This window comes from Hemiscyllium ocellatum, chromosome 2, assembly GCF_020745735.1.
Source record: "Hemiscyllium ocellatum isolate sHemOce1 chromosome 2, sHemOce1.pat.X.cur, whole genome shotgun sequence".
Classification (NCBI taxonomy): domain Eukaryota; kingdom Metazoa; phylum Chordata; class Chondrichthyes; order Orectolobiformes; family Hemiscylliidae; genus Hemiscyllium; species Hemiscyllium ocellatum.
In genome coordinates this window covers 31,901,278-31,915,846 of record NC_083402.1, presented here as the reverse complement: position 1 = coordinate 31,915,846, position 14,569 = coordinate 31,901,278, and the positions used below count along the sequence as shown (strand labels likewise).

General features: G+C 37.2%; 1 protein-coding gene across 1 annotated transcript in view; it reads right to left on the bottom strand.

The window, feature by feature from the left end:
• Window positions 1–14,569, bottom strand: part of srek1 (splicing regulatory glutamine/lysine-rich protein 1) — a 67,883-nt gene that overhangs the window by 24,650 nt on the left and 28,664 nt on the right. The window contains exons 6-8 of the mRNA XM_060835542.1: window positions 12,373–12,503; window positions 8,392–8,482; window positions 1,100–1,228 (exon numbers count right to left, since the gene is read on the bottom strand). Of these exons, the coding sequence (XP_060691525.1) occupies window positions 1,100–1,228; window positions 8,392–8,482; window positions 12,373–12,503 (351 nt within the window). The remainder of the gene's footprint in view (window positions 1–1,099; window positions 1,229–8,391; window positions 8,483–12,372; window positions 12,504–14,569) is intronic.

Below are 14,569 nucleotides of genomic sequence, written 5' to 3'. Positions count from 1 at the left end.
TGCACCCGACATGGCCTTCTCCACATCAGTGAGACCAAATGTAAAATTTTGCTGAGCATCTCAGCTGGGCACCTTATCTTCCGCATGGGCAGTGTACAGCGCGGAGGATTCAACACTGAATTCTCCAATTTCCAGTAACCTTTAATCTTCCCCCTCCATCATGACTCCCTCTCCAACCCTGCCTCTTCGCCTCCATTCCCCTAACCAACCCTTCCTTCTAGCTACCAGATTCATCCCTCCCATTAACCAGCTAGGTCGTACCCACCACTTGTTCACATATCACTACCTCACCGTTCCGCCCCACTCCCCACCTAAAATCCTTAACCCCTCTTTGCAACACCCCCTACCCCCACCTCTATTCCTGAAGAAGGTTTAGACCCAAAACATTGGCTTCTCCATCACCTGATGCAGCCTAGCTTGTTGTTTCTTCTAGCCATCTACTTTGGATTCCAGCATCTGCAGTTTTTTTAGTCTCTATCCTTTGATAGGGATACAGATGGAAATGGTTCAGAAGGCTAGCAAATAGCATCACAAGTCATTAATGGGGCAACATCCTCCATATAAGCTTTAATATAGTGGAGCTGACATAGTACTGAAAATGACCGCCAACATTGAATATAAAGAACAAACAGCATTCTACAAAACTACATGGACAACAAAACCATTTTGAGTAAAAAAAAAAGTGAAATACTAGCATTTTGAAAGATTGATAGCATCAACATTACAGCTCTGATAGGTGGAGCAATTTTATTTTAGTAGTAGTTTTGTTTTTGAACTGCTAGTTGGAAATATGAATACATAAAGACTTTTAAAATTCATCAGTACACATTTGCCACCGGTTCACAATCTTTTGGCAAAGTCAAGTAGAAATGACTGAAAGATCACACCAGAAATTCAGTGACAGTGGTTTTTAGTTGTGAGACAGAAGCAATGTTTCAGCATCTCATGCTTACTGAGATGCTCTTTGCTGACAGGCCATATATAACTTACTTTCGTTAGGTGTTGTTTTGGCACCATAATTCGAAGTATAAAGAAATGAGACTGCAAAGGACAAGTTGACATTTGGCTCCTTACATTTTAAACCATAACAGAAATTTACCTTGATGGCGAACAGCTTTTTGATTGGTGCCTGTCTTTTGATCGTGAACGCTTCGTATGAGGACTCTTAGAATCATGCCTATCTTTGTGTCTTGAAGGAGATCTGTGTTGTGACCTACTCCTGGAGCCTCTGAAGAATAAAGGTGGGAAGACTTTTGTTGTCACAACACAATTGCAACAGTTTTAAAAAAAAAATGCATGCAGTATTTTATAAATTAATGTCTGGCCTCATATTAGTTTTGATGTAAAACAAAACTAAACATTTCTTTCAAAGTGCTGCAGTTTAAAATCCCAACTTTAAAATACCCATTTGTGATAAAACAGCCGAGTAGTTTTCAGCATTCTAGTCATCATGTAAACTACTATACAAACAGTACTTTTCCTTGGACAGCTACCACAGAAAGCAATATCATGAGTGGCACTGTACATCCAGGTCTGGTTAATGGGTGTCCATATCCAGTGATGACATGGATGCTGTGATGCTGACTAGTGGTTAATAGTCAAATTAGTAGTAGAACAAACAATGCTTTCAGATTTGAAGAGGAAACATTGTCCATTATCCAGACTCCCAAATGCCATCAGTAAGTCACCAGATGAAATAAGTATGGATATTGCTGAGGTGCTGGCCATGGTCTTTCCATCTTCCATAAGATAGGGGTGGTATCAGAGGCCAGTGAACTGCACATCTTAGATCACTGATGAATATTATACTATTGAGTGAAGGCTATTTTAAAATTAACTCAGATAATGTCACTGGTAAAACTATCCTTTATTGCTCAGCCATTGGGAAGATGGTGGTGAGAGTCTTTTCAAACTACTGAAGTTCTTTGTAAGTACATCTATAGTGCTGTGTTGTTAGGAAGACAGTTTCAGGATTTTGATGCAGCAACAGTGAAGCAATGGCAATATAGTGCAAGTCAGGGTGGTGTTGGCTTGGAGGGAAAACTTGCAAGTGGTGTTGTTCACGTATCTTTGCTACCCTTGATCTTCCTGACTAATGGACACAAGTATGGAATGTGCTGTCAAAGAAGCCATCATAAATTGCAGCGTTTCATCTTATGAATAACAGATTGCCATTTTACTTCAGTGGTGGGGAGAGTGACTGTTGAAAATGGTGGATGCGGTGTCTATAACGCAGGCTACTTGGTCTTGAAATGCAACAAATTTATTGTGTTCTCTTGGGACTGAGCTCATGGAGAAGATTCCATCACAGTTCTGACTTGTACCTTGTAAATGGACATCAGGTTTCAAGGAGACAGGTGAATTACTTGCCACATTATTTCCAGCGTCTGTTCTGTTCTTGTAACTACAATATTTATATGGTGAGCCAAGTTCAGTTTACGACCAATAATAATCGCAAGGTCACAGACAGTTAGGAATTCAGAGATTGCAATGCCATGGATGGTCAATGGGAGATGACCAGTAAAAGGACTTCCAGAAGGCATTTGATGAAATGCCATGTTATCATTGGAATAAAGGAAGAGTGACGGCATGGATACAAACTTCACTAAATGACAGGAAACGGAATAGTAGTAAACAATCGCTTTTTTTTTGGATTGAAAAGGAGCTTGAATTCCCCAAAAGTATTGAATCACTGCTTCTCTTAATTTATTTCAACAACTCAGACCTGACTATATAGGGCACAATCTTAAAGGTTGCAAACTACACACCAAAATAAGGAAGCATTCCAAATTGTGAAGATGATAACTAACTTCAAGAGGATATTTACAGGCTGATGGAATGGGCAGACAAGTGTATATGAAATTTAATGCAGAGAAATGTGAAATGACAAATTATGATCGGAAGAAAGAGTAAACAACATGGAGATGGTTACAGTTCAAAAAGGACATGCAGGAACAAAGTGACCTATGCATATTCCTGCACATATATCAAGGTACAAAGGCAGCTAATAAAGCTTAAATAAATCATAGGCTTTATAAATAAGGACATACAGTACAAAAGCAAGGCAGGTTTGATTAAACTATATCAATGATGGTTTGAATTAACCGTAGTATAGTATCCAGTTCTGGGCACAATTTAGGAAGCACATGAAAGCTTCAGAGAAGATTGAGTAAAGGTTCACTGACAGGAATCATTCCAAAGTTCAGGTACTTTGGTTGGGATGGGAAGTTTAAAGTATTTTGAATGGCTGTCAAATCTTATGAGGAGTTGGACAGGGTAGATAAGAAGAAACTGTTCTCATTTGTGAGAAGACTGAGAATTTTTCTGATGATCATGCAGGTCAGCCTTCTTAATTTCCAAAGCTCTTCCTAATAAAAGGATTGTTGGATGTGCACTCAGAACAGAAATGCAAACAATCCTGAAGAAACAGCTGAAAGTTGTGAAAATCATGAACAGTCTCAAAATCTAGACCCAAATATTGATGAAATCTGCCACTTGTTTAAAAGCATGTGAGTTTAAGTGCTATAACCACTACTGGAGTAAATTATTTCAATGTTTACAAGCTAATTTAAGAACATATTTTGGCTAATACTAAGCATGTTGCAAATTTAGCACAGTAGAAAGACATTTTGTTTACTACTGCTGCGTGTTTCAGTAAATTCTGCATGCTGCAAATTTAATATATCTAATTGATTTAATAACCAAGCAGTAGGTTCCCACCAAATTAAACATGGAATCAGTAACAGATAGGAAAAATGCACTTATGGCTTTCAGATTTCAATGTAAGTGGCTTTACCTTACTTAGTCAGTGGATCAATGCAGGTATAATTTCAGAGGTGAATCAAAGAACTGTGTTAATGTTCAAGGAATAGAATATCTTTTCTCACTACATTTAATGAAAATCTTCAGAACCATTGCAAGGAGCTTTCCAGGACAGAATAGACACATTCAGTGTACTTCTATGATTTCTAGTATACTTTTTAAAAATAAACTTACAAGAATTTCCTTTGAAAAAGGACATGTTCAGAAGAAACAAATTGAAAGCTCAAGTTTTCTAATTAATGAAATTAGTAGAATTTAGCATAAACTGGGTCACACTCCTTCAATGATTGGACTCTAACCATGTCACTGGCATTAACAATATTTCAGCAATATGTCACACAGAAGAACAGCAATGAATCTTTAGAAAATGCCCTCACATTATCAATCATTGGAGAAAAGGAAAATCAGACATGCAATGTCTGGTTACAATTGTAAATGGCTGAAATCAGGAATTAAGGTGTAATGGGATAACTAACCCATTGCCTATCTTTTCATTAGGATCTTCAATATAATGCATCCATTTTCAACGGAAACTAGGTCAGGCACTTAAGTTCATTAAATAAAATCATTCAAGTGGTTAGTTTATCCTAATTAATGAGATGACTTCCAAGTTAGCATTTTTCAATGAATGTTAACGAATATCATTTGTGCTTTCATAGTAGCATTATAATTTTAAAATGCCACAAAATATCTTTCAAGATATTCTAATTTTAATATGCAAAAATATTTTCACTTTTGAAAGATCAGTGAAAAGAATCGGCCTTTAGTGTGCAATTATAAAGATTCTTTCACTGAATTGTTACATCCACAAATGTGATGGAAGAAATCAATATAAGTGAATGAAATAACCTTTCTACAATGTTCTAATAATCAAATGTCTTTGATGTGTAAACTAACCACAAATTTGTATTGTGTAGTTGAGATATTATAAGTGCCACTAATCACTGTATGGTATAACAGAGCTTGCCACAACAGAAGTTAACAGAAATTTTGAATGTTACTAGACTAAATGAGCCCATATCCTTAAAATGAAAGGTGAACAAAAAACAAGTAATCTTGGGTATATTGCAAAATCAGTTGAATACAAATTGTTCACAAGTCTTGTTGAAGCTATCAAGACACAAAAAATACTCAGGAGAAAGTGAGGACCGCAGATGCTGGAGATCAGAGTCGAGTGTGGTGCTGGAAAAGCACGGCAGGTCAGGCAGCATCCAAGGAGGAGGAAAATTGACGTTTTAGACATAAGCCTTTCATCAGAATGATTTCAGATGTTTATGCCCGAAATGTCGATTCTCCTGCTCCTCGGATGCTGCCTGATCTGCTGTGATTTTTCAGCACCATTATCTCAACAAAAAATACTCAGTTCTAGGTCAAGCCAAGAGTACTGCACATATTTTATTTGTTTTCATGAATCAGAAAACTATGCTGGCCTTAGAGTAAATACAAGGAAAGCCACATTATCTCAGTGTCAAGCAAATGTCTAAGTAAAATGTTTTGAAAAGAAACAGATCTTCAGGTTCTCAAAAGTGATACTTCAGAATACAAATCTAAGTGTTAAAGGATTGAATTAGGAAGATATAAGTTGTGAATTCAAATCCTAGCAAGTTGTAGAACTTAAATGAATATGCAACTTGTTCAATAACTTCTTTCAGAAACTTCAGTTTGTCATCCTTACTTGTTACGGTCAACGTGACCCCAATCCCATACTATCATTCCTATTTTCAATGTCCTAAAGACAATAAATGTTGTCGTACAACATCACCCATAGCCAAAGAACAAATAATGAAGAAAATAATTACAGGATTGAGAAAAGTGAACTGAAATCAATTTCTTAAAACATCAGGACAAGAATCCAGCAGTTCATGTTGTGAAGATGAAGTTTAGAACAGAACCATATACGTAGACAAAGTGTTTATGGAAGCTGTTCAACTGCAGGGGGTGGGAAGGGTTAAGGGTAGGAAAGTCATTAACTTAAAGAGGCATCTAAATGCAAAAAACAGGGTGGATTTTAGTGGAAAAATAAGTATTTCCCATGTACCTCTGGGCTTTCCTCATTGTGTTGTTGCTAAAATCTCTAATTCTGACAAACAGAATTTTCAAAAACAAACAAATTTGAGAGATCTAATTGTTTCACCAGAATCTACACTTATAGTAACAATCAAAATGATAGTGCTATTAGTTTTTTTGTAATTCATACCCAATAACATGGTAATACAAATATTTATTAATAAGTCACTGAAAATGGAGTTTATCCCAGTTATTAGCGACAGACAGAAGAGGTGCTTCTGCTAAGGAAATGCAGAGCAGAAGAGCGAGAGGGGCAACAGCAAAAGAAAGACAGACACAGACCAACAGGCACCATAGACACACAATCCATTTCACCATGGACTACACCTTATTAATCCATTCAATCAAAATATAATTTTTTTTAAAAATGCAGGCAAACTCCACAACCTCCACCTAATTCTTCATTCCCACTATTCACTCAAGCCAGCCAATCTTCAAATTACATATTTAAATCTTATCTTCATTCATACTTTTTGTCGTAACATTTAATCATTAGCCATAATTTTCTGGGACAAATTCCATATTCAATGGCTTGTTGCTAATACTGCTACAAAGCAATCATTAAAAATTACAAAGTACTTCAGTTATTTATTTTGTTTTCTTATACCACTCTCCTCTTCATTTTCTTCTAACCTCTGTTGTTTTAAGCCCGCTTTAAAAGCTTATACAGTAAAATTACTATCGAAGGAATTTGGTAGTATATTTACAACAATGCAGTTATGTCACTCTTACTGTGGCTACTTCAAGATCTTGAAAAGAAAGACGAGCAAAAACCTGTAATTTCTCTCACATGTATCATCAGATCAGCCATTCTGAGTTCATGGAGGTAGCCTGCATAACGCCATCGTACTCACTGAGTATCATGTTTCAGCAAGTTACTTCCAGCTGCAGTTAGGGGAAAGAAAATACCACAAAATGGCAGGCTAATTTATTATTTACCAATTAGAGGTATGCTGCACAAAACAGATTTGTAACTTTTTTATTTTTGTATTAATGCAAATCTTCATTCAGGATTCATCACAGAAAGGTCAGTGAGAAATATTAGGCAGTATTCAATAAATATAATACTCAAGTTTTGTAAAGGGACCAGGAAAAAATAATTACTTCATGTCACAAATATTAAAATAAACCTGAGATTGAATTAAAAATCAAAATCGATATAGACAGCAGTGTTGAAACTTATGACAGGAATCACCTTTTCAAGACTGAAACTATTTGGATTAATCAGTCTGCATGCTTGAATTGGAAGAAAGATTTCAATACCAATTAGGATGACTGTAGGAGTAAGCAATTATAAGATGGCTAGATGATAACCAGGAACTAGTTTGATGCTAATTCCAAACCAAACCCCGTGCTATTTGCTTTAGAACTGGTCCAATGCTTACCTTCTCAATCAAAACCCCAAAAATGAAACAAGTTCTATGAAAATAATAGAAATTTTTAAAAATATATTAAATGTCGGATAGAAGATGGTCACTTAATATACTCATATGTAGCATGTTTACTCATCTTTCTTTGGATGTGAATATATTAAAATAAACATTTAAGATGAATGCTATATTTGATTTCAATTTCCGAACAGTGCAAGATATTAAATTGAACCGTGCCTGATTTAACCGTCAGCCATTGAAAACTGGGTCAACTGATAAGTATTTGCCATTCGTGTTGTTTTGCAATTCCAGATCCCACAATGTTAACTCACCAGAGAACTACTGTATTAGTTGCCAATCTTTCTGTGCACAAAAGCTGATCAGTACCTTTCAAGCCCTGAATGCTAGTCATGAAAGGCTGAATCCAGTGTATTGCTTCTTGTAAAATGCCAACAAATATTTGTAATAAACCATATTACATATTTACAGATGCTTCCAGTAAATAATGTCAATACCTATGTCAAACAATTACACAACTTCTGTTAAACTTCACTCTTTCAAAAGATCTTGCAGTTGCATTTTTGCTTCTCCTCCTCCTCCAAAAATTATACCAAGTATTTATCATTGAAAATGTTTGGTCAACAAATGTTACATATTTTTCAAAGCATTTTTATTTTTTGTGAAAAATGTGTGACTATGATATTGTACTTACTTTATTATACCTAGTCCCAAATCAAATTTTGATTGCAACAATGTTTACATTTCCATTTAAACAAACATTTTAATACATATTTTTACTAGGTTTTCACTAGGTAAAGAAATTGATCAAGAATTAGAATGGCACAGTCCTGTATTATGTCACAAGTATACGCTGTGAAACAGTGGATGTCTGAAAAATGGACATAAGACATGACAGTAATAAGAAGAGCTGACAATAAGGGATTTTGTTGAAAGGAAATGAAATACCATCTTCATTTTTAAATGTTACTATATTTAGACATTACCAGTTTTAACAGGGGATTTACATTTTTAACAAACTGCTGCATAAATCCAAACGATAAAATATTTAATCAAACTATAAATCCTTAGAGTATTAACATCTGAGGTAAACATAGTTTGTTTAATGCCTCACCTTTGTTTTGAGCTGGAACGAGATCTTCTTTTTCGAGATCGAGAATAGGATCGTGATCTTCTGTCTTTCTCATCGGTTTCCTTTTCTGCAGCTTTAAAAAATAAATGATACTCAGCAAGTTGTATAGAAATACACAGTTTATGTGGCCAGAAAATTAGACATCTCTTCCATTTTATGTATGAGGAAAAAAAAGTGAAGAGCAGAAATAGTACTAAAATATTTTGAGGTCTAATTAAATAAAAACCAATGTGATGAGAAATAATGGCCTTGACATCAAGGCAGCATTTAACTGTCTATGGCACAAGAAGCCTTGGCAAATTTGAAGCCACTGGGAAACAGGGAAATTTCTCCATTGGCTGGGGCTAATCCGAGCACAAGGAAGAAAGACATGGTTGCGAAAGGTTAACCATTCCGGTCCCAGGACATCTTTGCGGTGTTCCTCAGGATAGTGCCTGAGGCCAAACCATTCTTAGCTAATTCATCAGTAGTTTTCCTTCCAACACAAGAACAGAAATGGAGATGTTTGCCGATGTAATATACAGTACAATTCACAAGTCCTCAGATACTAAACCAGTCTGTACCCATGCAGCAAAATTAGGACAACACTGAGGATTGGGCTGTTAGGTGGCAGAATCTGAGTATCACCTTTACATTTCATTGTATTATTGTCATTGAATCCCCTACCATCAACATTCCTGGGGTTACCATTGTCCAAAAACATAACTGGACTAGTCATATGAATACTGTAGCTGAAAGAACAAGTCAGAGACCGGGAATTCTGTAACAATAATTCAACTCCTGATTCTCCACCTACAAGGCACAGCAGTTGGACAGAATAGTCTCCAATTGCCTGGATGAATGCAGCTCAACATGTCGTTGTTGAAACAGCATTACCATTTTAAACATTGACTCTATCCATGAGTTGGACACACCTCCAAGAGATACATTGGAGCAAAGCTCTTTCTTCAGCATCTTCCAAAGCCATGACTGTTAATACTTAGAAGAATAGAGGCAGCAGATGCATAGGAACTGACTGTGACTTCACCTTCAAGATACACACCCTTCTTACTTGGAACTACATTACTATTATTTCATTGTTACTGGATCAAAATCCTGGAACTCCCTCTACAACAGCACTGAACATGCACCTGGATCTCAAAGATTGCAGCACTTTATGGCAGTTCATTGCTACATGCTCAAAGAAAAGCAGGGATGGTCAATAAATGGAATAAAAAAAATTGTTTGTATTATTCTTTAGACAACAAACCAATGTCAAACTGTAAAGACAATAAAAAAATGCTTTATTGGTTCACTTTTGCGATCAAATGTAATTTATATTTTCCTCTGCAAACAAAATTGACAATTTCTCTTGCTGCTATTTGAAATGAAAATATTCATATGCAGATTACTAAACTGCACATTACGTTTCTCATAATTGTGTTCCTTTGGTGAATTTAATTGACAAATTTATCTCAAGGACTGAATTAAACTCTTATTATTCTGGACCAGACTGCCAAATTTATGTTATGACCTGGTCAGGGATCAGAAACTTTGATTTTTGAAGTAGACAATAAGTTAGAGATCCACGGGACTTGCAAGGATATAAAAATCACACGATTCCATGATTTTGAATAAACAATGAACTTCACTAATAAAAGCAAAATCCTCCAGAGACTGGAAGTTGAAAACAAAATTCTAGAGAAACTCAGCAGATCGGGTGGCAAATGTGAAGAAACAGTTAGCATTTTGAATGTGGTATGACTCTTCTGCAGAACTAAGAGGTGGCATTTATTGACATCGACAACTGTGGGCAACCACACATTTATGTTCTTTGGAGAGCACATATTCCAAGCCTTATCATTAAAATGTAACTTTTGTGTGTGATGTCATGCACAAATGCATTAGTGCATGTGTGCAGTGTAGTGTGCGTGATTTTCAAGTGTTAAGGAAACAGTATGTGGAACTGCAGGGCGGAAGCGAGAGAGAAGGAAAGAAAAAGAGAGCGCAGGAGCTGGGAGGCCCTCTCATATGTCTTCTTTCATTGCTCTCCTGGCACTCCCTCCAACCTACCCTTCCTTTTCATGCTCTCCTACCATACCAACCCCTGGTTCTGAATTCCAAACCACTCCCCCTTCACTCAATCTCTCCTCTCCTCCTCCCCCCCCCCCACTCTCTTACTGGGTCCTCAATGACTTTGCCAACCCATCCCCAAAAGTCTGATCACAATCTCTCCCGTTTCCACCAAAATCTGCTCAAGTGTGATTTAAAGTGATGCACAGTGCATGCAGAGTCAGCAAACAACAGTTGTTGGAAAATTGACCTTTTTTCTACTTTTGACAGTCACACTATTAAGCAAGAGAGCAAACAGTATACAAGCACATTGCAAAAGATAAAGGGGCTATTTATAGTCGAGAGTAAAAAAAAGATGTTAAGGTGTGAAAGGGAAAGAACAAGTGCAAAGCAAATAAGACACAAACACAGTATGGCTGTGAACAGATCACTCTTTAGAACTGTAATAAAACATACAACTTATTTCTGTCACTCAAATAGTATATGGTAAACATTGGTAATGGAGTGCACATCAAATAGCAAATATAATTAAGACAAACCCCAAGGATTTCTCAACAAATCCCCTAGATGTTAATGTCTCAGTGGACCATCAAAAGCTCATTAAACTTCACAAGGATTCACAAGTTAGATTCACTGATTTGGTTTGAAACTCTCTTTCAAGAACTGCTCTGTCATTTATTAACAGAATGGGTTAAGTTGGTCTATTACAGTCTATCTGGTCTTTCACACTTCTTTCTTTGCTGTACTTCTGCTTGGAAGCAAAAGTAACACCTCCTGTACTCATACAAACAGCTATAATGACAATGAGCTAAAAACTGCCCATATCTTTCACAGCCACATTGCTCCACATCCAAAACATTCTTCAAACTCTTTAGAATCTGTGAGCCCTGATTCCAACATTTGCCTACATAATTCCTAGAATTTCTTCCCGAGTTTGTCAACACTGCATCACCCAACTGCTTTTAACATCTCGTGACTCTTCTACTACAGAAAGCAAGTTCAGTTGCTTTCCCAGCCTTTAAAGCCAACTGAAACACAGCATACTTTGTTTTAACTGGCACCTTATGACGTGGCATGCTTGATAAACCAGCAACAGTTACATGGCTGAAATACTAGAAGTTTATTGTATTATCATGATCTTTGGGTAGTCAGTTGAGGGTGCGAGTGTGAAGGCTCTCTGCGGATAAGGTTTACTTAAGGCAAAGGTGCACTATGACTGAAGTGACTTCTGTTGTAAATAAAGTACAATAGAGATGTGAACACACTGCATTACATTTCTCGTACTTAGTGTGTGGTTTTACACTGCTTACGTGGACCTCTTGATCATACAGAATATTTGATCAACTGGCAGTGTCTTGGTCCCATTGGTTGCTGGTTAATACAAAGTTTGCAGCACTCCTAACATGGCATCTACTGGCTTTCTCATATCCTCACAGTCTTTCTGAACAACCTTTGAATTCCTCTTCAATGACCTCCAAACGATCCCAAAATGTATCAAAATTCTTTCAACCAAACCTTTCTTTAGTGCCAGGCACAACTGCATCGACTCTTGGAACTGCCAGTTCCATAATTATTACCAGACACAGACCACTAGCTTACTCAATACAAAAACAATGGAAACATATTGTGATTTATATTTATTCATAACTGCCAGCAATTGTGAGAAAACAATCTATAATGCTATAGTTTTTTTTGTAGTTTCATGATTTCTTATCATTACTATGTGCAAATATAATAATTCAATATAAACCTATATAGCTTCAAGCCAAGTCTAATTTTGGTACCATGCATTAACTGCAATACTGAACAATGAATAATTAAGCAAATATATATACTGGGGCTAAAATGTTTGGTGTCAATTCTTGTCATGAAAATCTGAGATTTAAGTTTTCACACTCTCATTTCTTATACCTGGTTCAATAACTGCTGATATAAAGGACTGGGCTTCTCTCACTCTTTTCATCACTTCTTCAAGTTCTTTGGCAGCAGCCTGTGGTGTCATCTCAGGAGGCTTCACAATCGCATTATTTGAATGATTGATTCTAGATACCGAAAATAGAGAAAAAAACCTTTCAATCATGCAGTTTTTCTTGAAAAGGCACATTTGACAATTACTGATCTAAATGCCCACTTGCTGATTCAAGGTAGAAAATGTTCTTAATTTTTTTACAGATTGTTCTGACTTCAAATCAAACTTGTGTTTTATAATCATCTTGCCATTAACAAAACTTATAAAGAACAGGGAAATTTTCCTCCTCTATGTGATGCTTTGACAATATATGAACTAATTTAGTGGCCGTGAAAATACACCTGGAATCTTCATTGGTGCTCAAGAGTAACTTTCCCAACACTGTTGTGCAGTGCCAAGAAATGACTTTCTGACCTTCTTGTATTTTTGTTGGTAATGGTTTCAGAGCAGAGATGGCAGACAGCCACAATAAAATAACTGCCAACTGCAACTGGCAGGTACTTTTGGAAAGCTATGGAATTTTTCTGGTGGCACACATAATATCTGGTGCTTGCATTTCAATTAATTGGGTGGTTTCTTAATTCATCCTCTTCAGGAAGATTGTACATAATGTCCCACCCACATACAATTCGGTGTTCATGAGCAGCAAATTAGTCTGATGCCAAGTTTGTAGGCTAAACAGGAAAACTGAGCAGATAGACATTTCCATAAAATAAATACATGCCTGTCCAAAACTAAGAACCAAAACTAACCTTTTAGAAGAGCCAAATGCTCTGAGATTAGAAGTCAGGTGTGCAATTATAATTGTATTCCCTCCTGCTTCTGGGTTCAAGCTAACCAGGTGCTTCAAATAACATGACTCACCACAGACAAGTGTAGTGAAGTTCTCCCGGTGCAGTGGTAGTGCCCCCACTTCTGGGCCAGGGGACCTGGGGTCAAGTTCCATCTGCTCCAGAGATGTGTAATAACATCTCTGAACAGGTTGATTAGAAAAACAGGTTACAAAAATAAATAAAATGGCAGAGAACAGAGGGGCTCTTGTGGCAAAGTGGTAGTACTCCTGTCCGTGGACTGAGAGACCGTGGTTCAAGTCCCACATGCCCCAGAGATGTGCAATAACATCTCGACAGCATGGTGTCACAGTGGTTAGCACTGCTGCCTCACAGCACCAGTAACCCAGGTTCAATTCCAGCCTCGGACAACTGTCTGTGTGGAGTTTGCGTATTCTCCCCGTGTCTGCGTGGGTTTCCTCTGGGTGCTCCAGTTTCCTCCCACAATCCAAAAGACGTACAAATCAGTGAATTGCCCATGGTGCTAGGGAAATGGGTCTGGGTGGGTTACTCTTCTTCGGGTCGGTGTGAATTGGTTGAGCCGAAGGGCCTGTTTCCACACTGTAGGGAATCTAATCTAATCAAATTGATTAGAAAAATAGGTTAATTTAGAAACAAAACAGTGCCATCCAAGTGGCAAAAGTAAAACTCAAGTATAATGGAGGCTTCTGGTACAGAGTGGCAGTGTCCTTATTTTTTGCCTTGGAGTACCAGATTCAAGCCCCACCTGCTCCAGAGGTATTTAGTAATATCTCTGAACAGTTGACTGGAAAAAAATATATTTATATAAACAAAAATACAAATGTAGTGTGGGCCCTCTTTTGGTATCGACACTATGCCCGAACTGAGACACCCGGGTTCAAGTCCCACCTGCCCAGAGGTCTGTAATAATACCTCTGAACAGGCTGATTAGTAAAATGGAATTCAATATAATGGAGCAAACAAGCGCATTGCAAACCTTTAGGGACCATCCTTGCAGGATATTCTGTTCTATATTTTAAAGATTCATTGTGATGTAAGACTTGATAACTTTCTAACACTGGACAAAAGGAACAGAAGAACTTATCAGGTCCCCTGAGGGTGATATAGGCGGATTTCATTGTTCGGTAGGAAGCTTTGCTCAGCAGGTACCCAATTCTGAGTATTAGAGTCGCATATCCCTCTTATCCTGAGCAAGGGTGCTGCTGAGAACACAAGGTTTTTCTTACAGCTTGGCACTCATATTTGACTTGGTTGTAGAGCATTCATGTCCAATGACATGATGGCATTCCAATGTGGTACCAGGATGGAAATTAGGTTTTTAACTGAA